Source organism: Papilio xuthus, unplaced genomic scaffold (assembly GCF_000836235.2).
Source record: "Papilio xuthus unplaced genomic scaffold, Pxut_1.1 DF827756.1, whole genome shotgun sequence".
NCBI classification, from domain to species: domain Eukaryota; kingdom Metazoa; phylum Arthropoda; class Insecta; order Lepidoptera; family Papilionidae; genus Papilio; species Papilio xuthus.
The window spans coordinates 169946-195539 of record NW_013530893.1 but is presented as its reverse complement, the minus strand read 5'-3'; the positions used below and the strand labels follow the sequence as shown (position 1 = coordinate 195539).

Below are 25594 nucleotides of genomic sequence, written 5' to 3'. Positions count from 1 at the left end.
CAACGCGTTACTATTTAAACATCGAACTTACTCAGAGTAAAGTGAGTAAAAGTATCGATTAGAGAAATCTTCAAAGAAAGATTGCCTAAATAACTTAAATAAATAAATTTATGAGGTTCTGAGTACTTTAGTAAGTCACAACGAAAACATATAATTTAAAGAGCTCTGTCAAGCCTCTTCATATATTAATATAATACATTTCACAGTAAAGTGACATGTCATCAGTTTTGATTCAGCAAACAAAGCGACGCTCCCTGACTTGATTGCGTTATTGTTCGTAAACTTGGGCCCGCACACCAGAACAAAGCTGGCGACCCAGCCATACAAGCAACGCCATCTATTGTCATGCACAATACGTATATAGCTTATAAGACAAACAAACACCATTCATACGTATGTGTTTGAAATAGTTTTATAGCTGCGCCTATTTATTAACTAGATGGCGTTATTCTTTATTTTACATCTCTATAATGAACTCAATTTAAAAATCATCAATTAAAACTTAAATATATGTCTTGGAAATATAAGAAATATTTGAATAATGTTTCATCAAATACTCTCCACGTTTAAGATAATATTAATAAAACTGAATGTAAGATAAGTAAGATGGCGCGACATTGAACATATTCAGTGTCGTGTTACTGTATGATTTCCCAACGGACACCACATTTCCGCTGATGTTCAGTTTACTCTTACGTCATCGAATATAATTTAAATAAAAAAATAGACACAATATAATAATTATAACTAAATCGTATAAAGACTTATAGTATCAATTTTAGTTAGAGTGCCAATGTCTGACCTTGAGACTTTAATACGAGAAAGTTTAGCTAAATCATTAGAACTACAAATTGACACAGGCTATTTTATTATTTTCAAATACAAACTTAAAAAATCTTGGCTGGGAATCACATCCAATAAACAAGGGGTGGCAACAGGATGGCAACAGGATGGCAATTTCCCTCTGTACTACAGAGATTATTTACAATAATGAATGCGCAATATGCTTAAAGTCGGGTACTGCCTTAATCTTCAATTGATTAGACGCAGACTGTCGGGGAGGTTTTAATTTTAAGGGTATTTTTGCAGCGCCCCTGGGATATCATTAGACGTCTTGTAGCAAAGCGCCCCCTGGCGTTTGTATCATAAATATGAAACGTGATTTCTTCCGATTTGCCTTCAGCTGACTTGTGTGTGCAATTACTTTTAATTAAAGCAATTTACATTATTGGAAAGAAAAAAAATAATTTGACTTTTATTTTTTTAGAGCCATGTTATGTTAATTTAGTAGCAGTGGCGTTTTATTAATAACTAACTGTCACTCATGACGTCGTGCGTGGTATTAAAAAAAACCTTTATAAGTAGCCTATGTGTTTTTAGCCTATGTGTTCTATATCCATGCCTAATTTTAGCCGTTTTAGAGATACCTTCTAACAAACATCGATTCATCCATCCATCGATCCATCCGTCTAAATATTATTTGATATATTGTTACACCATTATGAACATTTCATAAATTATGTTAAACTGTGCATTTAACAAATTAATATGTTTAAAAATCTACATTAATGAAAAGTTGACAAATTAATGCTTGAATAACAATAAAAAATTAAATACAAGCTTCAACAAATCAACGTAACGTGGACAAGCTTTGGCTCTCTCGCTAACGCGCCTCTCCTTTATCAATTAACTCTTTTGAAGTGTTTCTAATAAATTTATTTGAGTTTATTTCGTGCCGGATTACTCCACTGTTAGGGGTGCGAAATATTTACGTAAATAATAATTATTTTGCTTACAGTTTTAATCCAAATTACATTTAATGCGTAACCCTAAGTAGGATTAGGTATTATTAAATTTTATAAGCTTTTATATTTAGAAATGTAATATATTTAAGTTACAGTTTGTTATTAGATTAATAAATTAATTTAGAGGGTGTTCTACATTACATTTTACCGGAGAAAATTCATATCATATTCTCTTAATAATTGTTAATACTGTTCAGAACAATTTTATTATTATAATTTCAAGTTCATTCAATTTATTGGTTTGTTAACAACTGAATAAAATATAATGCGTTTAAAATACTTGGTATACTTATCTGTCTGTCAGTCTGTGCATATTATTTCTAACTGTAGGAATGACTGCCGTGATATGAACATGAGGTATGACATTTTGTATGAATACACGTTTTACTGCAGCTGAAAATCACACATCTCAAATTTAAAAAAAAATATTTTTAAATACTTAAAACAATTGTTTTCAATTAAAAGTAATCAAATACACGTAGATACAATATTTAACATTAACATGAAATTAATAAACAAATTCTTCTTTCATCTTGTTGGTTTGGTCTTCGTACGTTGGCTTAGCCTCAAGGAAGTCAACCTGACTCGATTAGGGAGTCGCGCATTAAACGGACTCCCTACTAGAGTCAATTTGACATCCAAGAGCTTTTCTTCTTACCTTCTTTCTTCTACTAATCTTCTTTTTTCTTGAATAATAAATACGTTATATACAAAACTATTAATTGGAAGAATAAAATTATAAACCTATTAATAGGAGAATTAGAGAACAAAACATATAAATACAGTTTGTTGTGACAAGCCTTAATTAATTTAAAAACATATAAATTCGACTTAAAAAATCGGTCAGTAATTTACATAGGTTACATAATTAAACAGACATAATTATATTTCAACTGTATATGTAGATACTTACGTAAAATTAAGCCTTTTTTCTAAATCAGACGTACTTTATATATTGGAAACAGCAGCGTGGCAGTCATATTACATGATTACATTAAAAATTCCAACTAATTCTTTTCCCGCGCGATAATTTTTATTTTTTTTTCACCTATCTTTTTAAATCTAAAAGGCAAAGGTTCTCAGTGGCCAGTATTCCACCGCTTTGGCAGAATGTCTAATATATGTCTACCAAGGAGTTTGAATACGTAATTCTGTAGTCACGGACAAAAATAACGTTTAATCGATTTTGAGATATTAATGTTTCTGCTTACAACTTAAGATGATTACAATTTAACAATTCAAAGTTTTAATTAAATTGCTATATGTATGTGGGTATCAATGTTACCTTTTAACCCTTTTCAATGTCCTAAAGATGTAGTTTTGAGCTAGTTAATTAACTGGCAAGCTTCTGATTGATCGACCTCCACCTTTTGTTCACTTAACATAAGAGAGTTATCTCCTAACATATAGGAAGGGTACGGGATGTAGTATAGATAGAATCATACCCACGGAATTGAATTGAACGAAAATCATTTTGCTATCTCTCTCATTCTCTATGATAATAATAGGGATAGCAAGATTCAACCGTTCTGGAGACATCTTCTAACAAACATTAATTCATCCAAACATCTAAATTCTAAACTTTGGCATTTTTAATATTAATTAGATTAATATTTATAAAGTTTTTATTTTTAAATATCACGTTTAGATAAGATTTTTAATAGTTTTTAATACGAAAATAATTATTTTGTTCAACACGGTTATTAATTTAGTAGAGCGTTATTTCGATAGCCGTTCTTTCCCTCGGTCTCGGCCTATCATGGCCGGACCATAATATTTCAATTTCCGTTCAGATGAGTTTCTAACACGGTTACCGCCCCCCCGCCCGCTCCCCGCGACCTCACCCGCGCAATCTTTGAGCAAATTATGAAACCGCTACTCGAATGATAGGTCTATAAATTGCAAGATAAAATAAGTTACTATGAGATTTATTGGAAAATATTTTTTTACGTTTTATTTTAAAAATTAAGAGAAAAGAAATAAAGCTTATCAAATTCCATGTAATCTTATCCAGCTAAGATAAAACTGTTTAAAATATAAAATCGACTTACTCTAATTTTATAGTAACTTGTCCCTTAGTGGAAGTTTAGTGTAGAAATCTACAGTAAAGTTTCGCTAATAAAACAGAAACCTACCGTAAAAGTATATTCTAGAATCTACGTAGTTTTAAGGAACGATTCACTTTTAAAATATGTTTATTATTAAATTACTATTTTTTACCTTTTATTAAAAATGTCGTGTAAATGCCGCGGTATTGAAAATGATGGTAATGAAACTCATCGAAGTGTACAAGAGGCAGGTGGTTGGGGGATGTCGGCGTCGGGGTGTGAAATGCCCCGTGTGCCAGCCCTGGAAAATTAATACGCGCTCCGGGGACGGCGGACTTATACGTACAGACAGAAAAAATATTTTGTTATATTTTAAGATTATTACAACATTTATCAAACAAATTGCGTGATTGTTTTACGTGAAATTAATTGTATTTTTCGAAAGCTCTGGTCATTTTTTTTCTTTAAAGTTCTTATAAAAGAAAAAAAAGATGGATTACATTGACTCAAGCGTGTTGTGTATACATGAAATAACAATTTTGTAAAGTGGGTGACACCGTGTACCAACGCTCTAATTTCTTTGTTAAATGTAATAATTAATTTCGGTTTTATATACGAGATAATCGAGCGTCAGTGGCGCAGTGGTCAAGCACTTGACTTGCAATCTGCAGGTCCTGGGTTCGAATCCCGCCATGTACCAATGTGTTTTTCGATTTCCGATTTACATATGTACATTTATCCGACGTTCTTACGGTGAAGGAAAACATCGTGATGCAACCTGCACATATCTGAGAAGAAATTCAAAGATATGTGTGAAGTCAACCAACCCGCACTTGGCCAGCGTGGTTGACTATGGCCTAATCACCCTTAACTTAGGGTAGGCTCCGAGCCCCTCGGTGGGGACGTATAGTGAGCTGATGATGATGATACGAGATAATCCACAAAGACTATTATCATTTATTACGTTGATTTATAAAAAACTAAATGTAATATATCTTGCAGATTATTTTGACATCAGTACTTTAGTTCTATATTAAGGCAATGTATCGGAAACATTTTTGTCGTTCACAAGTGCTGGCAATCTTTGTGGTAGCCCTACGCTACTGTGTACACCGTATTATTTACCTTGGTACCTTTGTAATAGAGTTTATGTTCGCTCGATTTGTTACCTTAACATTTCACGGTTAGGTAGCAAGTTATTCTAGCAAGGATATTGATTTTTTAGAACTATGAACACGGGTTTAATGGTGTGCTCGTGTTTTGCGAAAATATTCCGGACCTTGCTTCCAATTTATAGTTTGGAATAAATGGAAAATGTAAAAGACTTCTTATAAGAACTTATGTACAGGAAACTTGTGTAATTTATAATGGCTCATTTATTTGATTTAAGTTTTTTTAGTAAAGCAATTTCCTTTTTGTCAACGCATTTCATGATTTATGGATATTACGTCATACTAATATTACAAATGCGAATGTTTGTATGTTTGGAAGTATGGACGTTTGTTAGAAGGTATCTCCGGAACGGCTGCATAGATTTCGTTGAAATTTGGCATTAATTTAGAACATCTGGAAGAATACATAGGCGACTAACTAAGTTTTTTTTCCAATTCCGCGTGGACGGACTCGCTGGGACTGCTAGTGACTAATATTTCTGTCTGTTTGTAGCTAATGTCTGCTGATGTCCTGGTACTAAACAACGTGAGAATTCATGTAAAAACTTTATTTACATTGATTATTACTTAATGAAATACATTGTAAAATTAATTAAACCGCTTAGATGTAAATGAAGCGAGAATTCAAGCAATCGTATAAACATTACTTTACTAAATTAACCGATGAAATTAATAACAATTTGGCTTTGCCGTCTAATAACATTAGAACTGCTAAATGAAATTCAACTTTATCCTATTGAGATAAAGCTGATATTACTCTGTATATAACTAGAGTAGAATTTGGGTATGGAGTTAATAATTAGTTATAAATAACTTCCTCACGGCTTCAGAGTTAATACGGGATTAGGATAGAGTTTGATACGGAACAAGTAATACAATATCTGTTCAGATTATTGCCAACATACAGAAACTAATTCTGATAGAATACACGAGAGTGTTTTCCAAGTTTCTGAACTTTATATGTACAGCTGTTAAATTTCTTTCTACTTATAAAGAACTAGCTATCGTCCGCGGCTTCGCGTTAAAAAAGAACTTAATTATTGTGCCTATGTGTTCTTTCAGACTATGTTCTACATCTATGCCAAATTTTAGCAAGATCCAATTAGTCGTTCAGGAGATGCCTTCAAATAAACATCCATCCATCCATCCAAACATTCGCCTATATAATATTAGTAAGATTGATAATATTTTCATATGTTGATTGATTATCTTCTGATCGTAAGAAGTAGAGTACAGGAAAGGGAAGTGACTCGAAGGTATAAAAATTTTATCCCTTTTATTCATTTTATCCCTTTCTCTGTACATACATCGAATTTGTTACACAGATGTCCATATCTGTCACTAACTCTTTGCTGAATTATCTCCTTATTGTATTAAAAAAGCTGACTCAAAAACTTATGGAATAAAGTTACAATCAAACACCGTTCACAAAATTGTAGGTCCCTTATTAAGTTAGAGTTTTAGTAAAGTTTTGCTTTGAGTTCGGGGACTTGTGAACGAAACAGAACACCGAGTTAATTACAAGTTAATTTATTGTAACTCCCCGGCCGCCGCCACCGCCGCCGCTGAATTAACTGACAATTACAAAGTCGATTCTATCAACTTACTCAGATATAAATTTCATTGCGTTACAGTTGAAAACTGAAAGATATTACTAGTTTGTAGAGGTAATAGAAAGTTCAGTAAAATAATATAATAGTGAGATATTTGATGTAAGATTTATAAATTGAGTTTCAAGCTTCTGTAAAAATGACGATACTTCCAATAAAAATTCCATCCCCACTTTCAACTTCTTAATCACTTTGTTTATTTAAATCGGTCCATAGTTTTGCCGTGAAAGACACACAGATTTACTTTCACATTTATAATATTAGTCAAGAAGTAAGGATAATGGAACAAATCTGCTTTTAAAACTAATTTCCGAACATAACTCGTCGTTGTACACCTCGGTGTTCCCGCTGCTCGTTTGCCCCCTTCTGTTATAAAAAAAAACTATGCAATGTTTAATTAAATTGTAGATGTTGATATATTTTTAATGCGATTAAAAAATAATCTTAAAGAAACAGAAATACACTATTTCTTACTTTAAAGTCTTAACTCTATAAATCAATTTACAATAAATTGTTTGCTCAAGCACGTCGAATAGTATTTACTTTAGCTGACGGTATTTACTTATTTGTGTGTTTATTTGCTCTCTATTTGGCGAAGTCTAGCCGCTAGAGGGCTCTTACTCAACAAGGAAGGAGGAACTTTAATCGAACTCCAAAAAGTTATTTAGTGGAAGCCTCTAAGCGTTTGTAATATGTTTCAATATTTTTAAATATAATCCATCTTTTGTATAATTTAAACAGTTTGTCAAATTTCCTCATTCAATTATGATATATAATTTGACTTTTTGATACTAAAATACTTAACTAACTATTGCCTGCGTGTTCATCATCGCGGAATTAAAAAAAAACTTAGTATCTTGTGTGTCTTATCAGACTATGTTCTACATATGTGCCAAATTTGATCGAAATCTACAGAGCAAACATCCGTCCATTCATCCAAACATTCGCATTCATAATATTAGTATAATGGAAATAAAAAAAACTTATTCCTTTTCTTTTATAGGTAATCGTTTTCAAGTAACTCTAAGAAAAAATCAAAGGAATGAAAAGATTCAAGTAAATAATGCTTCCAGTTGAACTCTCTCAAGTGAAATGGTCTGGTAATAAATTAGTGCTAGCATTAACCTCCAGGCGCTGAACAAATCGATTACAAACTCGACTCTAGCTGGGGGATGCCAAGCTAAATCTATTGCTTTTACATTTATTAACTGCTTTCCTATTTAACTTTTATTTTATAACAGTAGGGATTTAAATTGTAAAGCTTTAAGAAATACCTTGTCTTTGGAGTAAAAAATTCAAAGACATTTATTTAAGACTAGCTGTCGCCCACGACTCCGTCAGCTTGGTATTAACAAAAACGTAATTAGTAGCCTATGTGTTCTTCCAGACTATGTTCTACATGTATTACAAATTTCATGGAAATTCGTTGAGCCGTACTTAATATACCATCTAACAAGCATCCAGCCGTGCATCCAAACATACGCATTTATAATATTAGTAAGGTAACTAATCAACTTATGTAATCAACATAAATACTATTTATAGTAGCAGCCTGATTGTATGTTGGTATGATAAATTTCCAATCAATTTGCATTGTAAGTGTCAAATGAATTCACCGAAATGGGTAGGAAATAATTGTCCTCGACTGGACATTATGCGGTTCCTTATATAAACTTCCTGTAAGGTGTTCCTTCAGAACCGCGCGAGTTGGGGACAAGAGGGTTCGAGGGTGGACAAGTTCGAGAAACTTCTGTCATTTGAGAAAGTTTTAATTGTCGGAGTCGGGGTAGACATTTAATAAACGTAACGAACTAAGAAATATATTGTTCTGATTAATTATAAGTATTAATGAGGTAAAGATTCCTTCCTTTTCCTGCTCGTTATCTGCTTTGTTAGATCTAAGGAAGGAAAGAGACGGAAGAATTAACGACATTCTTTTGTTTTTAGACCGTTAAGTCATTTGTAATGTACAGTCAGCTGCATGAATATGTATACATTTATGAAAAAATTACAAACATGTATAAGGTCGTTGTCTCGTTGTATTCGTCAAGACCAAGTTTTCATGAATGGAAGCATAGTGACCGATTCATGTAAACATTTTTAAAACCAAAAGCGTATACAAATTTATGAAGCATTGTAAATGTATATGTGCAGCTGACTGTACAATGCAATATTGGTTTCAAATCATAAAAGACTGTTATACTCGTAAGAACAAACAGATAAATTATACTGAAGCAGAAAATATTTATAATAGTTACTACTATATTTAAATATAAGACCTCGTTCTGACTTTCTTTACCAAAAAATTTTGCACAAACTAGGGTAATTAAGCTACATATATGAATAAAAGTTAAAAATATGTAAATCGCTTTTAAACTTCCCACTATTTACAAATTCAAATGAGGGTGTTGCGAAGTGAAGTTTTTTTTAAATCGTCGGCACAGCGGCAGCGCCACCGGCTGTTAACCTATTTCGTGACTTTCGTGTTTCACAAAACTAATCGTGGAGTGCGACTTTTTAATCCCTTTTTACTGTCGTTGTTATATATTTTACTAGTATTTTTGATATTATTTTGAAAATACTAGATTAAACTATCAGATATTACTTTTTAAGCGTCATTTGGGGAAAAGTCTGACACTGATATATTTTATTACGAATTAAAAATGTTTACTTAATTTCTCATTGCATTTCTATTTAATATAACCAAGGTAAATTCTATACTATTTTCTTAAAAAATACTTAAAATATATGCAAATTAAAAATAGATGGCGCTATAACTAAAATTAGGTTTCACCCTTAACTGAGTCGTCGCGTAACTATGCTGTAGAGTAGAGGCTGTGTAAGGCTTTGAGGGGCCATTTGCTGTACAAATTTTATTAGCGAGCGTAGAACCGGCGGTGTAATGGCCGCTCTAATGGCGATGATGATGAAACTTAGCTACTAATATACCCTCATAGACATTTTAATTTGTTAACTTGCGCTCTATAAGGGGTTACTTCATATTGTCTATGAGAAAATTTTCATTTAATTTAGGAAACACTTGGTTAAGCGAATATTTGGTAATAAATCATGTATTATAAATGATTGGTTGTATACTTTACTAGCTGTAACCCGTTACTCCGTCTGCGCGGAATTAAATAAAAACTAATAAGTAGCCTATTTCTTCTTCCAGACTATGTTCTACATCTATGCCAAATTTAATAGAGATCCGTTGAGCCGATGTAGAGATACCTACTAACAAACATCCATCCAAATATTCGCATTTATAATATTAGAAACATTGTATGAAAGGAATAATGTAAGAATTTACGATTTAAAATATTAAAACTTTCTATATACTTACGCAAACTAAATGCTAATAATTTGAAACGTTAATATGAAAATTCCTTATATAAAAGTCCTTGTAAAATATATTTTCTACATTTTACAATATAAAAACTGTTATTTGCAAATTTGAAGTCTTGTTATTTTGCTCTATCAAATTATCTTGCATGCAGCTAGTTTGGACGGTAATTTGCCGACATTTTCACGTTGAACTTGTTGGGTAACGTAAAATTACTTGATTTGAAATTACAGGCTGTTTAGATAATTATGTGGTTTTCTCCTTCACTTAAGTAAAATGAACTTTGTTCCATATTCAGAATTAACTGGTAGAACAAAAAAAGGAGGCGATATAAAAAAGTTGCAGGAGTGACTTGATAGTGAGTAGAGTAACTTGAAAAATAAATGTATGAAAATATTTGAACGAAACGAAACTAAACAAAATCCAATTGTAGTTACATTTCACTTGCAATTTTAAATACAGAACTATTTCAAGTACTTTGTAATGGGGTTTGAATTAAAGATTACTTTTTTATAAACCAAAAATTGATCTTTAAAAAACCTTGTACTAAAAAGCTCTATTACTCATTAAGTCATAATTAAGCTTTTAAGCATTAAAGGTTTTTATGTCAATAACCCAAGCATTTAGTAGGAGTTGCAATTAAATTCCTTTGTTACTTAAGTCCTACAAGTAGAGAAAGGCTTAGCACTGCATGTAGGTCAGTTAAGTCAAAGGTGTACAAAGAAAGTGCTTCTTGGCTGTTCTTTTTATATTATACGCTCCTGTAAGTCTAAAGGAGGTTGTTAAAGAATAGGCTAGTTATATGTTAATTGCTGGTTCAAACTGTTCCGCATAAGTTTTTTGGTCACATTATTGTTATAAATGCGAAAGTATAGATGGATGGATGTTTTTCAGAAGCTATCTCTATAACCACTAAACGGATTATGCTGAAATTTGGCACAGATGTAGAGCATAGTCTGGAACAGTACAGAGGTTATTTACTAGGTTTTACAATTCTTCGCGGACTGAGTCGCAGAGTCATCTATTTAAAGATAAAAATGAATTGCAAATTTTTTGACAGTTACGATGACAAAGACTTATAAAGTAGAAGATTACATTTGATTTACATATGAAGTAAAAGTTACAGTAGAGTTATGGATATCAAATGATTAATAAAACATACGACTTGTGCGTCGTGTCGTGCAAATTCAGTCTGGATTTCAAACTGCTGGAAACCTAATGTTATAACAATTTGCATAAACACATTTCAGTGTTCCGAACACGAAATTGTGCGGTGTTCTAAATTATATTGCTACAGTCGACAACTTGTGTTCTGTATTAGTGTTGCTTTAATTGCATTTGAATGTTTGCGAGCTTTATCTCGGTTATCACAAAATAATAACAGTATTGTGATACAAAGATTATGTACGTAAATGAGAAAATTAACTTATATTTGGTTATTTATTTAAGAAAATGGTGAGGATTTTATGTGTAAAGTTTTATTTGAAGTGCGCAAAAAATGTAAATAAGCTTAGAAAAACAAACCAATTTGACTCAATAATTATTGGTTTATAATTAGCGTTTTTTCAGTAATTATAACTATTTCTTTGCAATATTTCTACTGTACATTGATTACAAGAAAATGTATGTAAATATTTTAAAAAATGTTATAAAAGCGTAGTTTTTTTATCTGCCACAGAGAACGGAATGTAAATGTTAAATACTTAAAGTGAATTAAAGATAAATCTTTTACTGTATTTTAAATTACGCTCGCTATCTCTGGGATTTGCAGCGTAATCCGCGCTAATGCTTTTAGGTAGAAAATTAAAATTAACCTGACGAACACGAGTGTGTTAAATGTCACACACAGACACTTTTTAATAAAAATAATTTTACTAACTCTACTCAATATTACGTATATAATTTCCAATTAAACTTCTTAGCATGAGATTCGATTGCTGTTAAACTCATCACGTGCCGTCGCCGCTTATTCCTGTTTGCAGTGGAAGCCCACGTTAAAACATTCGGTGTGTCACTGCTTTAAGCCGCAGTCTATTAATGAATTAAAACCTCACGGGGAATATTTCACTTATTTTTAATTAAAAGACTTAATCCTCTTTTGAAATACCTTTGAGTCGCAAATGTCGTGAATGAGAAAGTCGACGCGGTGGCATTTTGAATTTTCGAAGCGAAAGAATTGGGTCGGGGGCTCGAGGAAATGTAAATTAGCCGCTTAAAAAAACAGCATTTTTTTTAGACAAGATAAAATGTTTTCTATTGCAGATGTTTTTAAATAACGATTTGTGTTTGATGTGAACAGTTTAAAATAATTAGGCCAAGTATTGAGTTTTGTTTTAACTTTTTAAAAAGAGAACTCATGTTTGAAAACGCACCAATACGTGATAAAAAAAACATTGATGGAGTAAATTGTCGTTCAATTACAAAGCGTATTGCACACGAGCGGTCGTGCATTCGGAAGCCACTTGACAACGGACGAACAAATTAGCCGCGACCGACAGAGGGCGCTTGACCTGGCAAACTAATTGTCCCCGCGCCTCTCGTGTGACATCCCCTTTACAATTACGTGCGGCGTGAGAGGACTTATGAATAACAATGAACCTAAATCGTTTCAACTCAAAGCAAAATTAAATTACGATTAATTTGGAATTGAAACTTATCCGTACTAAGCTTTACCAGCTGCCGTCAACTAAATATATTATAAACTAACTTAACAGATAAATATTGTCCCCTTTTCTTATACAACCCTACTTTACCTAATTTAATTCATCCTAATTTTATTTATTAGAGAACAGAAAGCCTGCGGCACACACACTCATCTGTGAAAACGTGGAAATACTTCACACTGGAGCCTTAGTCTTCTGTATTTTGTGGAGAATTGGGTTTATGTTGTGTAGTGTGATGTAGAAAGTATTTCTTACCTTATCCCTGATCTCCTGTCTCATCTTCTCCCTCTCCTCTTCCATCTTGCGATGCTTCTCCTTGCGACGCTCCTCGGCCTCGCGGATGGCCTCCTGCCGCTCACGTTCCGCTTCTTCTTCCTTCTCCTTATCATCGCTGTCATCACCATCACCGCCAACCGCACCTACAGAATGATACCAAAGTTAGTAAGTGCTATATATACCAGCTGGCGCCCGCGACTCCCTATGCTCTATGCCAAACTTCAACAAAATCCGTGCAGCCGTTTAGAGATACCTTTTGACAAACATCTATCCATCTAAACATTCTCATTTATATTAGGGGTTCCTTCCTTTAAATTCCAGGAGTAACTTGCAATAGATAGTAAAGTGACTATTCTGATTTGATCTATTAATTTTGTCTAAATTGTTATATAATACATGGAAGGATTCATATTTTTTTTAAACATAATAGGTATTTACACCATCAATCACTAAGCCCCAAAATATAAAAAATACAAGCACCCTAAATGACGAAATTGTTTTTTCAGTCGCTGTTCGAGCGTGAAAGATTTTTTGTGGTAACTTTTTTCGATGACAATAACGCGTTGTTGAAAATTGGTCGCGTCCACACACAGAATAAAAATGCGCATTTTTTAAATGTACATGAAAAGTCGGAGTGGAAATTCGACACAAAAAACAGACAAAGCATGTAAACGAAACTGTATCGCTAATATTTTTAACGATTTAGTGAGTACGGAAATATTTTTTAACATAACTTTCACCATACTGTTGTTAGCTTAATGAAAATGTTTTTAAAGTTTTAAAATTTGCCGAAAAAAAAATTAAACTTAGTACCTAAAGGATTCTTTTCATTGAAATAAAATCATGGGCTACCCGTAACCCTAAAACCGAATTCATTTTATTCGAAATTAGATAACGGTCTGCCCTAAACCGGTTCACAGTGGTCCAAACCGGTTCACGCCGGCTCCGTCCGACCGCGACATCCAACATGGCGGAGGAGGCTATTCAAAAATCCATTACACGTCAATCTGAGCATCCGTCGTGTCGTGTCGGCCGCACGCGCCATCTTTTCCTATTTGCTTTTTAAATGGAAAGGATTATTTACTATTTAGATTGTTGATCACTGGTGTGGAAATTGCGCCATTTTATGTTACGATTTTAGAATTTTAATGTTACATTACTTTACAATTTAAAAGCGCTACGAAATTATTTATACCGTCAAAGTTGTTTACGTGTAAAAATGGCAATGATATAAGAGTTTCGTTTTGAAAGTACTAGATGGCGTTGCTCTTTATAAATTCATGCAAGCGTTCTGTTCTATTGTTGTGATGTGTTTGCGACTAACGCTGATTAAATGACTGCATCCATCCGACCTTCTTTGCTTTATTAATACGGTTCTCGTGTCTTTTTAGTATCTTGAACAGAAGGTCTATTTATAAAGGCTTAGTTATATAGTAAATGTGTTTATTCTTTGGTAAATCATGTATTCCAATTAGATAGCTCTTTTTGTTCGTGGTTAAAAAGAAAACTTTTTCAAACATTCGTTTTATTGAGATCTCTTGAGGTTTCCTAGTTTACTGAGTATCTCAAAGTGAATCGTTGATATGAAGCAGACATTTTCGTTACTATGCGGATCAGTATCGTAGTTTTACAAGTTCGTTTTGACAGCGAGTGTGCTTGAAAAATGTTCAGAATTGTTTCCGATCGCGTTCGAAATTGAAGAGTTTGTTATTTCAATATGCAATCAAACACGAAACGTTAATTAAAAACTATTATTATAACTTAACGAAGCGTTAATAAAATAAACTGCATAACTGTCGACACAGTTTTAAATAAATTATTACCTATTATATTTAATTGTTATGTATTTTATTTATTAAAAAACAAAAGGCTAAGTTATCATATAACATTCGTGACCAATCCTATATTAACATCCACGGAAAACAAAAGAGTTGCATATAAAATTCAGTTTTAGAACAACTTTAAAACAATCACATAACAATCGTCATTAGCCAGTATTAGATTATGTGGTAGTCAGTGCCCCCCCCACAGAGGAGGTGACACCCCTGGCACCCGAGCCGCGGCTAGATTAAACGAATTCCACGCGAGCGTGTCTGTCAATTGAATTTATTATGCCAACCTCCTCAATAACCTATCTTATTAAGAAAAAGGCGGTCGCGCTCTCTCCAATTAATTGATCGTCATTCAGTCGTGCCTCTGACAGGAACATAATTTTCCATCTCGCTTTTCAATAAACTTGCGGCTCTCTTCGTTGAGTAGTTTTTTATACGGCGTTTTCTTTAATTAAAAAATAGGGTTGTCTTCTTTTTACTTTGGACTCCGGGAACACATACATCAGTCCAAATTATTTCGTATTTGACATCTGTCTTCTTTATAGTCGTGGTATAGCACCGGACGGCTATTCATTCAGTAGACATGCTGCTATACACTCTACCACTGTTAAAGTTCAATATTTTAGAATTTTTAGTCTTCATTTGTTTTACAAATAAAAAGATATGATAAGCGTATTTGTTTTTAATAAATCGTGATTTATTTTTTAAAAATTCGATACCAAGTTCAGTATAGAGTTTTGTTTAAAATCATCATTGACATGTTTTAAAATGACATGTAGAACGTGACATGACTTTGGGATAACCGTTATCCGATATCCGATACAGTGACATCCCTAATTTGAAATATCCGAACGGCGCCTGAATATTCATGACCGGATTTAAATAATAATGATCGAGTTTGGTATTTACTTTGTTCAGAGCAGAGCCGGTATGTTAATAAACCCTTGTGATATTTAAAAGAGTCGACAAAAATGAGAAACTAAGAAAGTAGCTCGAGTTTTTTGTATTTGCATTTTGTATTCAGCGCTTGGGATGGTTTTAATATTAGTTCCTTTATTTATATATTGAATAAAAAATTTATTCAATAAATATTAAGTTATAATTTTTTTAATTCGAGATTTGAGAAAAAATTGCTTTAGCATACGCGAGTGTTTTATCAAGTAGTTTTTCCATGAATAATTTTCCACTCATCTAAACTTTCTTAACATAAAATACACTTATCATATTCAAGTTTCGTCCAATGTTAAGTTGTGATAACTTGAAGTAAGTTCACGCGTCATTTAAGTTGCTTGTGGCATAGCGGAGGCTCTATTCCATTAGCACCGCCGCGTCGCACTAATAAGGCTTCCACGGTCCTAATTGAATTGCTAACCTAGACTAGAGCCGGGGCGAGACCTAACTTCGTGTCAACTCGAAGTCACACTGATTTCATTACCGCCTTACAAAACGTTTTAACTTCATTCACTTGAGACTGCTTTTAAGATGTGTTGATGGAAAGTTTAAGTTTTTGTTATTAGTTAAAATAGGTAAAAGTATTATAATCATTTAAAACGATAGCTTATATTAAGTTTCCAAAAATTTATGAATAAAACAATCGTTTGAAATATCAAATTACCTCCATTGTCTTTTACTCACTACTAAAAACAAATGACGTAAGCATTTTGACATTTCCGTAAGTTATCAATAAAAATCTCTCAACGTCCCTCCTTTATAGCATTAACAGTTTTATTGCCATTACTTAGAGAGGGTCTGCCTCTCCCCTCCTCCTGCCCCGCGCAGTGCCCCCTCCCCCGATGTAATATATTGTCAACACCAATACACAATAGTGCCTTCGTGAAATTATTATCCCCTGAATGGAATACGTGATGCGACGCCTAATGTTATATTTGACGTTATTACGAACACGTCGGAGCGACTTAAGTTTTATTTACTTGATTGTACTTTATTTCTATTGCGTATAATTTTACGAATCAGCAAAAGATATATAGTCATTTATACATAATAGAATTAGGGCTTTCTAGTAAGAAAAATAATGTAATACGAAATGCTATAAATATGAGTAGTTTTTTGTTTAAACTAAGCATTCCAAATAAGCTTGTGTTTTATTATGACTCGTGTCAATAATAGAATGATGGAAATAAAATCTACAACAGTAAAATTGACAATCGTCAACCTCTAGATTATTGATACTTTTTAAATGTAAAATATCGTAGATGTTTATGATTCAATGATGTCATGTTCATTTAAAATCATAATGTTTGTTTATCATATTACTTAGCATTAAGACGAGCTGTAGGATGGGGATGGAGGGTTGGTCATCGTAAACCGATCGCTTACGACCCCCCGGCAACACCCCAACACAAACAAACTCATAAAAGTTATTCGCCCTCATCACCTTGTCAATATTCATAACAATATTATAATATTACGAGATGTTTACCGCCATATTAATTCACATTGTGTTTGGTTAAAGCTGTAGGTCATACGTAGAGGGTCTACGAAAATTTGTAGATCAAAGAACATATTTTTTAAAGGATTGGTTTCTCGCTGTTATTCTTATGCCACCTATAGCTACGAAGCATAAGAATTGAGTGTCATTGCTATTTAAACTGTAGATAATAAGGGAATATACTATACATATCAGCCAAAAACTTAAGTCCCCTTTCAAAGTACAATGATTTTAATGTAGACATTAAGTTTTTATGGTTTTGAATATATTATAGTTGAAATTAATTCAAGACGTTAAAGTTAATCTTTATTTATTAACGAGTGTTGTAAATATTTTACTTTAATGCATTAAGTTGACAATAATAATTCTTCATAAATATCATTAATGTGTACAAATGCGCTGATGTTACGTGAGTTCATTGTGAGCTCGCAAAGTCAAGTTGAAACGACTGGACAAATATTAATTGAATTTTCATCGGAAAAACGATTTCATTTCAATTCCAATCGAGTCATCGAGCTCACGTTATTGAATTTTTGGGACAAAAATAAAACAAACACACGATATTAAATCTTTAATATGAGACCACGGAATTTTGAAATAATAAAGTCCTGTTATTTAATAACAATATTATTTATACGGATCGTGGTGCAGACATATTATTCGTAGAGATGTATTGAGTGTTTTAAAGGCGAGGAAGGTCGAACAACGTAAGATTAGATTGTGTGAAAGAGGATATGCGTAAGAAGGTACTGGACTCAGATATGACGCCTAAAAGACATGTATGGAAGAGTATTGCTGCAGTACTAAATTTTTAGTGCAATACAGTACTGTGGGCCAAAGCCCATATTTCTTACAAGCGCCATCGTAAAGTAATCATCAGTTAGGTTAATCAAAATTAAGCCCACTGATATTTCGTGTATATGTTAAAAATGTACATATTTCTCGAAATAGCAATTTGTCTGTCATGTTGGTTCAACAACAATTTGTGCGGCTGTCACAGATTGTTGCCGACTGAAGTTTGTTACGTGTTTGTACGCGGATTTATGTGGACATGTTTGTTACATAAACAAAAGCGCAATTGGGAGAGCGGTTTTTTACTACGAATAAAACAAAATGTATATTGTGGCCAGGTTTGTTAATATATCTTATGATTGTATGTAAAATATATTCATAATGTTAATCTGTCGGCTTTCTGTTCATATTCTTGAGTGTGAAATAACAAAAAAATACGCAGTAGTACCTAGCTACGAATTTTCGTAGTTTCACGTTACGAACATGCTACATTTTGTAACACACTCGTAGCGACGTAGCACTAAGTTAAGTCGGAAGAAGCTTTATCGATCGTTCTAATAATAGACATCTGCATACACTTAACTAAGAATTGTTAAGTTGACGTGAACCTACTTTGTTCCCTTCGATACACGAAGCTTGGGGATTTTAACAAAGTTACGAATAACAAACTTGGAATAAAGAAGTTTAAACATACGATTTATGAATTATTAAATCGTATTTTTCATTACATAAGTGACTGTTTAATTAAAGTAAAAATTATTATATAAAAAGAGTGTAATATTTGAAATTGGATTCTTTTCATCTAAAGATTATAAGTAAAGTTCTTGAACAAAACAAGTTTAAACAAATGCGAAAGTTTACTTAAGAAATGTAGCAACGTTTAAATAATAAAGAAAAAGGAAAATATCAAAAGAAGAGATCCTAGGCACAAGAAATGCGGTCGACGTAACGACTTCCTCACAAAACCAGTCGACTTAAAGTTTAACTTTGATTGCGACAATGTTGACAATAAGTTATCGAAGTAATATATCACTGTATATTCACTTATTCGGTTTTAAAATAATAAACAAGAGTTAACTTGTATATAAATGTAAATAAGAATATAAATTTTAATCTTAAAAGTTATTATAAAAACATTAAAACTTTGTACATTTAAAGTTGAGTTTTTTAGGTTGAAAAATTACTTAAGGTTTTTTTTATAAAAAGTGGTATGACGCGGGATGCCTCTTGGCTTACGAAATCATTCAGACTGAAGGTTGAGGGCCTTAATTAAAAAACAAAATGAAAAATTGGCAGCGGTCCCTCCTGCAGGATTTGCCTATTAATTATATTCTCCTTGAATAATATTTATAACAAGACTTTGTGCCTTCACTGTGGTTAAGCTCGAATCAGATTTTTTTTAGTTGATTGATAATTGCAAAGATTTATAGCTTACTCGTGGTAAATTAAAACATAAATCAATGAAATCTGTTTAAAATATAAGGGTTGACTTTTTTTAGAGAAATGTTATACTATCTTAAATAAATAGAAGAGCATAAAGCTGCATCCAAACTATATTTCTCAGCAAGTATCCTTATCATTTTCACTTGAGATTGCCACTTAAATAATTGTCTGACATATTTCAGTTGCGCTCTGGGGAGGAATTATTTAACATGGCAACACTGATAATATCACGGACTGCGGTCAGCCTCTGGCAACACAAGCCCGTATACAGACATTTACACGTATACAGACGTTTACATACAGATATGATTCAAGCGGTCAGCTAAATGATTAAATAAATAACAAGGACGTGTACGAAACAATGTAATCAAACGAATGTTTTGTTGATTTTATGTCCGAAATTAAATTTACTTAACGTAATCAAAGGTGCGATTATATATTGCCGGTATGGGAGTTTAACGGGGGTTGTTTTCTCTTCTTCCTTACGCATTTCTTCTTTCACAAATTTTCTTCTGTCTTTTTCTACCATAGCCTTCCGCATTTAATAAAAATCATACTTAAACTATGAAGGTATACAAAACGAGATTTAGTTTGATCAAAGTGGAATTACAAAGCTGAAACGTTGTTAGTTAGAATCAGAACTTTCTCAGCGGTGCGGGTTATAAATGAGATTCAAATCCAACTAGTGAGAGGATTTAAAAAGTAATTTAAACCACACCCCAGATGTTAACAAGCGGAAAAAGTAATAAAATGCCTCAGAGTAACCATCTCAATCCGAATTACTTAGCTCGACGCAGCGGGGCCGCGGCGGGGCTGCAGCGGGGACGCGACGGGGACGCAGCGGGGAACAGACCGTTTTTAATTTAGCTCAGAACGAGATAAAGTTTAGCCATATGTGACCGCTTACTCGAGTCAACCTTACATATTGTATATCTAATATACTTATATTATGTTTCTTTGTTAGACAAATGAAACTTGTTTTATTTATCTTACCGTGTATCTGGTCACAGTTTACTTCGTACAGTACTCGGCATATAGGCCAATGAAGGATTCTCATAACTGTGATGACTTACACTACATTTAAATTGTTTTTACCACTAGGAAACAACCTAATTTGAAATGGCTTTTGCTCTCTACTGATGTTTGTAATAGTAAAATCATCGTTCAATTTTCAATGGTTTTGTTTTTACTGCAATGGAGATTCAAAGTTTTTTTTTAAACAACGATTTGGTATTCCATCGTAATGAAGATTCAGTGTAATATTCTCTAGAGTGTATTCAGTACGTGCTAACGACAGACGCGATTTAATTCTCGCGATGTAGTAACATAACTTTTATATATCAATCTTTTAAGGATAAAAATAAAGACTGCGCCAAGCTCGATAAAATGCTCTTGGCCATTAAAGACTCTAAGTTTAAGAAAATATGAATAATGACATTAACTTATGTAAAATGATTTACGTAACACGTTACTGTAAATTTGCCGATTAAAAAGTTAACCACAAACTAGTTACGTTACATAACTAATATAAAAACGAAAAAGTAACCAACAGATTATAACTGTATGGAAATAGCGGATGAATACGAATCTAATTACATCATATTGGTCAAAAACTATTCAGTCATAATGACTACAGGAGGTTACAATAAAAATTGCTAACATGCAAACTCACACACATCATCATCATCAGCTCACTATACGTCCCCACTGAGGGGCTCGGTGCCTACCCAAAGTCACCGGTGACACACACATATAATCAAAAACCTTTTCCTCAGCAAAAGATGGGTAAAACATATTAGACAGTTATTCCACATGAGAAAACACGGTCAACAATAAAACCTTATAAGTTTATATCAACAACAATATAGAAAGAATACGTGCCGTGCCGTCCATCACAATTTTGACGCAGTCGTGTGTACTTTTGCTTACGTAATGTGTAGGCCGCAGTAAAATTCAACTGACGTCAGCAAAACTTTTAATACACTTTGAAATTTTGCACATTACTCTCCCTTCAAATATGTGTACAAACACGCGTGAATTACCTCACGAGTGATGTGTTTGACAGTCGTTATATAACATACATAATCGAACATTTACTTACACGAGTTTACACTGCAGAAACATTCATACAAAAACATATCCGGAGGCCTAATTTTAGTTATTTTTCTAAGGAAAGAATGGGAAGGGGTGATGGATTTGTTAGAGAAGACGACTCGTAGGAAGGGGAAATATTCCCTTTCTGTGCTTTCCTGATATTTTCTACGGATAATTAGATAATGGTAAATTAAGGTAATGTACTTTTAAAGTGATATAATTTTACGACAAGCAAGTTATAAAAAGGACACTTAAAGTGTTACTTAAAAAGACTTTATTCGCCAAAATTACACGTCAAGGCTCCTTTGTCATAGAATAGAAACCTTTATGAAGTTTGCTTAATATTTTTTTGATATTATAGCAGTTTAAGTCCCTTGCCGGTCGAAAAATCCCTTTTATTATGAGAGGGATTGAAAAATAATCCCGTATTCCGTCCACAGCGTTTACAGTATAAAGGTTTTATTAAACCGTTACTCTTGAATGATCATAACTTGAAGGGTTTTGTAAAATATATGGTAAATTTTAGATAAGTTATTGCCATATGTTTAATATTCATAACAATCCCTTAGTGTAGATTAATCATGCTGTAGCTACTCTAAGAGCTGTCCTTAGTGACCAATTACTTCGCTGAGTATGGATGTTTGGATGTAGTAATTACTTTTCGTATTTGATCATTTAACTAAAGGTTGCCCCTGACTTCATCAGCGGAGATAATGATAAGAACGAAGAAATTAATGCGTTAAAAATAATAGTATTAAACGTAACATCGATTATTTGTTCGTTGGAATTTCCCATAATTTGACAACGGTGTTAAATGAAATGGCAATTTGTTTCTACTTTATTTAAGCTCTATCCTCGTGTTAGAATCGATTGGTTTATTTCAGTACAAGGCGGATGTAGTTAACGAAGTGGGCTGTAGGCACGCGATGTTGCCAACTAAATTATGGGAAAAGCTTTTTGCTTTTGCCTTAAGAGTACATTAATGTTGCTCGCACTAAAATTGTACAATATTTTTTCCAGATAATTACTTTTAGGTGATGTAAAATGAAACATGATATTTCTGGTGTTGTTTACCTTAAGGTTAATTGCATTGAAATGAGTATAATTTTCTGGTAAATTTAAAGTCAGTTTGTGTAAGTTACCTCTATGTACAAATTACAATATGACGACTTTATTAATTCTTTATTGTAAAATAAATATATATAATATTTAGTATTAATTTTTTCCGCTGTCGCTTATAACATGAACAGCATAGGCCTGTAATCCATGTCGGTTGATTCGTGACCCAAATATTGATTCTGTCGCTGGAGTGCAATAAAAATGTAGAGTTGTGACACAGCTCGCTAATACCAAAGGAGGCCTATATTTGAATGTTTTACTGCGCCTTCGTTATAGTGATGCCAACCTTATACATCAAATTTAAATATAAATATAAGTGTTATTATTTATTTGTAATATGATGTTTAATAAAGATATTTTAATATAAATAATTCAACAATTATTCATTAGAATGTGGTCAATGTATTTATTAACTACAGTGAAGTCATTAGTTGGTTCAATTGTAATCTTGACCGTTTGCTTTTCACATAAAAACATTTAGGTCAACCTAATTTTGTTGTTGATAAAGAATAAGTGAGGCTAAATTGATACGTAAAGGCCGTACAACAAAGAAACGTTCTAGTTTTTCGGCTATTTCTTAGACACGAATATGTCTAGACAAGAACAGTAAAGAGGTCACCGTAACTAAGACACGATACTGAAGGCATAACAGAAAAAATATAGCAAGATATATTCGTATCATTAATATATATTACAAATGTCACAAAACGTGTCAGAAAATAAATGACAAACCACAATTACTGTTAGAGCAAGCTTTGTGTTTATGCAATATTATTCGTAAATATAACGCGTTATCTTTCACTAACGACCCCACTTAAACTTGTGAAGTGGTCACCGTTAGTGTAGATGATGTAATATGAGAAAACTTCACTAAGGTAGGCTAAGTTGTTCTGATATTTTAGCTAATAATTGTATCGACTTTTTGTATCTTAATATTGTAAGTTCGAAGGATCATCTTAATTACGCAGGTATGAGGACGAGGCAATCTGATTAAACCTGGACCAGAGCACAACGGGCGAGCGCGGGGACTGGGGGGAGCTCCTCCCACCCCTCCTCCCTCCCCCGGGAACAAATCCAATTATCAATTACGCCCCGGGTTCCGATAATTACATATTGCTAACCTTTAATCAAAAGATATAAATTATTTTAGAAAATTATAACGTAAATATTACTAAAACAAAATGAATAGTCAATTTATTTTAATGCATTATATATTTGAAATTGAAAACTTTATACACTACTAACTGTCACACCCGACTCCTTCTGCGCGGGATTAAGATAGTAGTCGATTCTCAGAACTACAAAATATGCAAAAAATTTATAAAAATCATAGGATTAAAAATAGATAGGATTTGACTCTTGGATCTTCTGCATTATACATATAAATAACAAGATTATAAACATGATCTTTAGGATATTTCTTGAGCTTCCATTGAAATTGCTTAGAAAAATATAATAATTTATAATATAATAAAAATAATAAAAAAATAAAAATAATTTACGACTTCATTACAATGTTACAACTCATGGAGTTCTTCTATTTAAAAACATAAATGACTCAACACATAAACATTGCAACATAGTATTGTGTTGTACCGAAGCCTTACCCATTAGGGATATTACTGAGTTTCCAATCCATTTAACTATCCCTGTTTACGTTATATCATAATAAATCAAATCCTAACAAAACGTCAGACTAATACGTATTTTATTACATAGCCGTTGTTTACGCGGCTTAATTGAAAATCAGTTTGATTGGCCGCCGCTGACTCGTGTTTATTGAACGTTAAATCAGATTGCATGCGGTGTGCGCACTGCTGTTCAGCTTTACTACCTCATTTGCATAAGAGTTCCTACTAAAATAAACGTCAGTCTCTTGTTTATATCGTTTATGCAAGTAGATAGATCCAGGATCCAATAAGTTTATCACCATCAGCTCACTATGCTCCATTAAGAGGCTCGGAGCCAAGTTAGGAGTGACTATGTCATAGTCAACCACGCTTGCCCTGTACAAGTTAAATTCACACATATCTTCTAATTTCTTCGCTGATATGTGCAGGTTGCATCACGATGTTTCCCTTCACTGATACAACATCGAGAAAAAATGTACATATGTAAATCGAAAATCACATCGATACATGGTCATCCAATAGTAACGCATGACTTTAATTATAGAAAACCAAAAAATATCGGAATTTAAGTAAAAATTTATAAAATTATATTTAATTTCAAAAATGGACTGGAATTTTTTTAAGAAAATAACTTTTTAAGGGATGAAAATAAAAGTTTAATAAAATTACTGGATCCTTTACCATTATTGCCTAAATTCGTCATCCGTCAAACCTCAATCAAATCACGTTTGAGTATTTGACACTCCGCGTGTCAATCAAAATGACACTCTACAAACTGGGAGTCATTAATCCCTTTTAACATTTTTATCCTAAAACACGTCGATTAAAAATAAAAGAATTTTACAATTTGTTACTTCAAAAGTCGCACTTACTTATGATTATAATTTAATCTTTAAAAATCTACACTAAGGGACTAATTAAGCGACGGCTAAATAACCCGAAGTGTGTTTTAAATTAAAAAAGATATTTATAATTTCACAATTGCCTTGTTATAGTTTACCGATTAAAAACTATCCATTAATAACCTTTTAATAGTTTCAAAACAATATTAATTAAAAATACGATCGTAACTAAGCTTTTAATGCTTTTATGAACTGCTAGAAGTACCTTTCGGTAGGCTGTACGAGTATATTAAATATCGCAAGAGTAAAATGTTTTTAATCCTCTACGTCTAAAAGCATAGCGCTGTAGTTTGTTTGGTCAGCGCCCCCCTCCCCCTGGCTCTCTCCCCCCTCTAGACTTTAGGAGTGGGATAGATATGTCGAGGTAATGGGAAACATTGCTTTTGTGAGAGCTTTTTTTCATTCGGTCGTTAAA

At 32.8% G+C, this 25594-nt stretch overlaps 1 protein-coding gene across 5 annotated transcripts in view; it reads right to left on the bottom strand.

The window, feature by feature from the left end:
- The window catches only part of cpx (synaptic transmission protein complexin), a 127911-nt gene that overhangs the window by 5429 nt on the left and 96888 nt on the right, over positions 1-25594 (bottom strand). For all 5 annotated transcript variants that reach the window (XM_013310111.1, XM_013310112.1, XM_013310110.1 and 2 more), the window contains one exon: positions 12897-13060. In XM_013310111.1, the coding sequence (XP_013165565.1) occupies positions 12897-13060 (164 nt within the window). The remainder of the gene's footprint in view (positions 1-12896; positions 13061-25594) is intronic.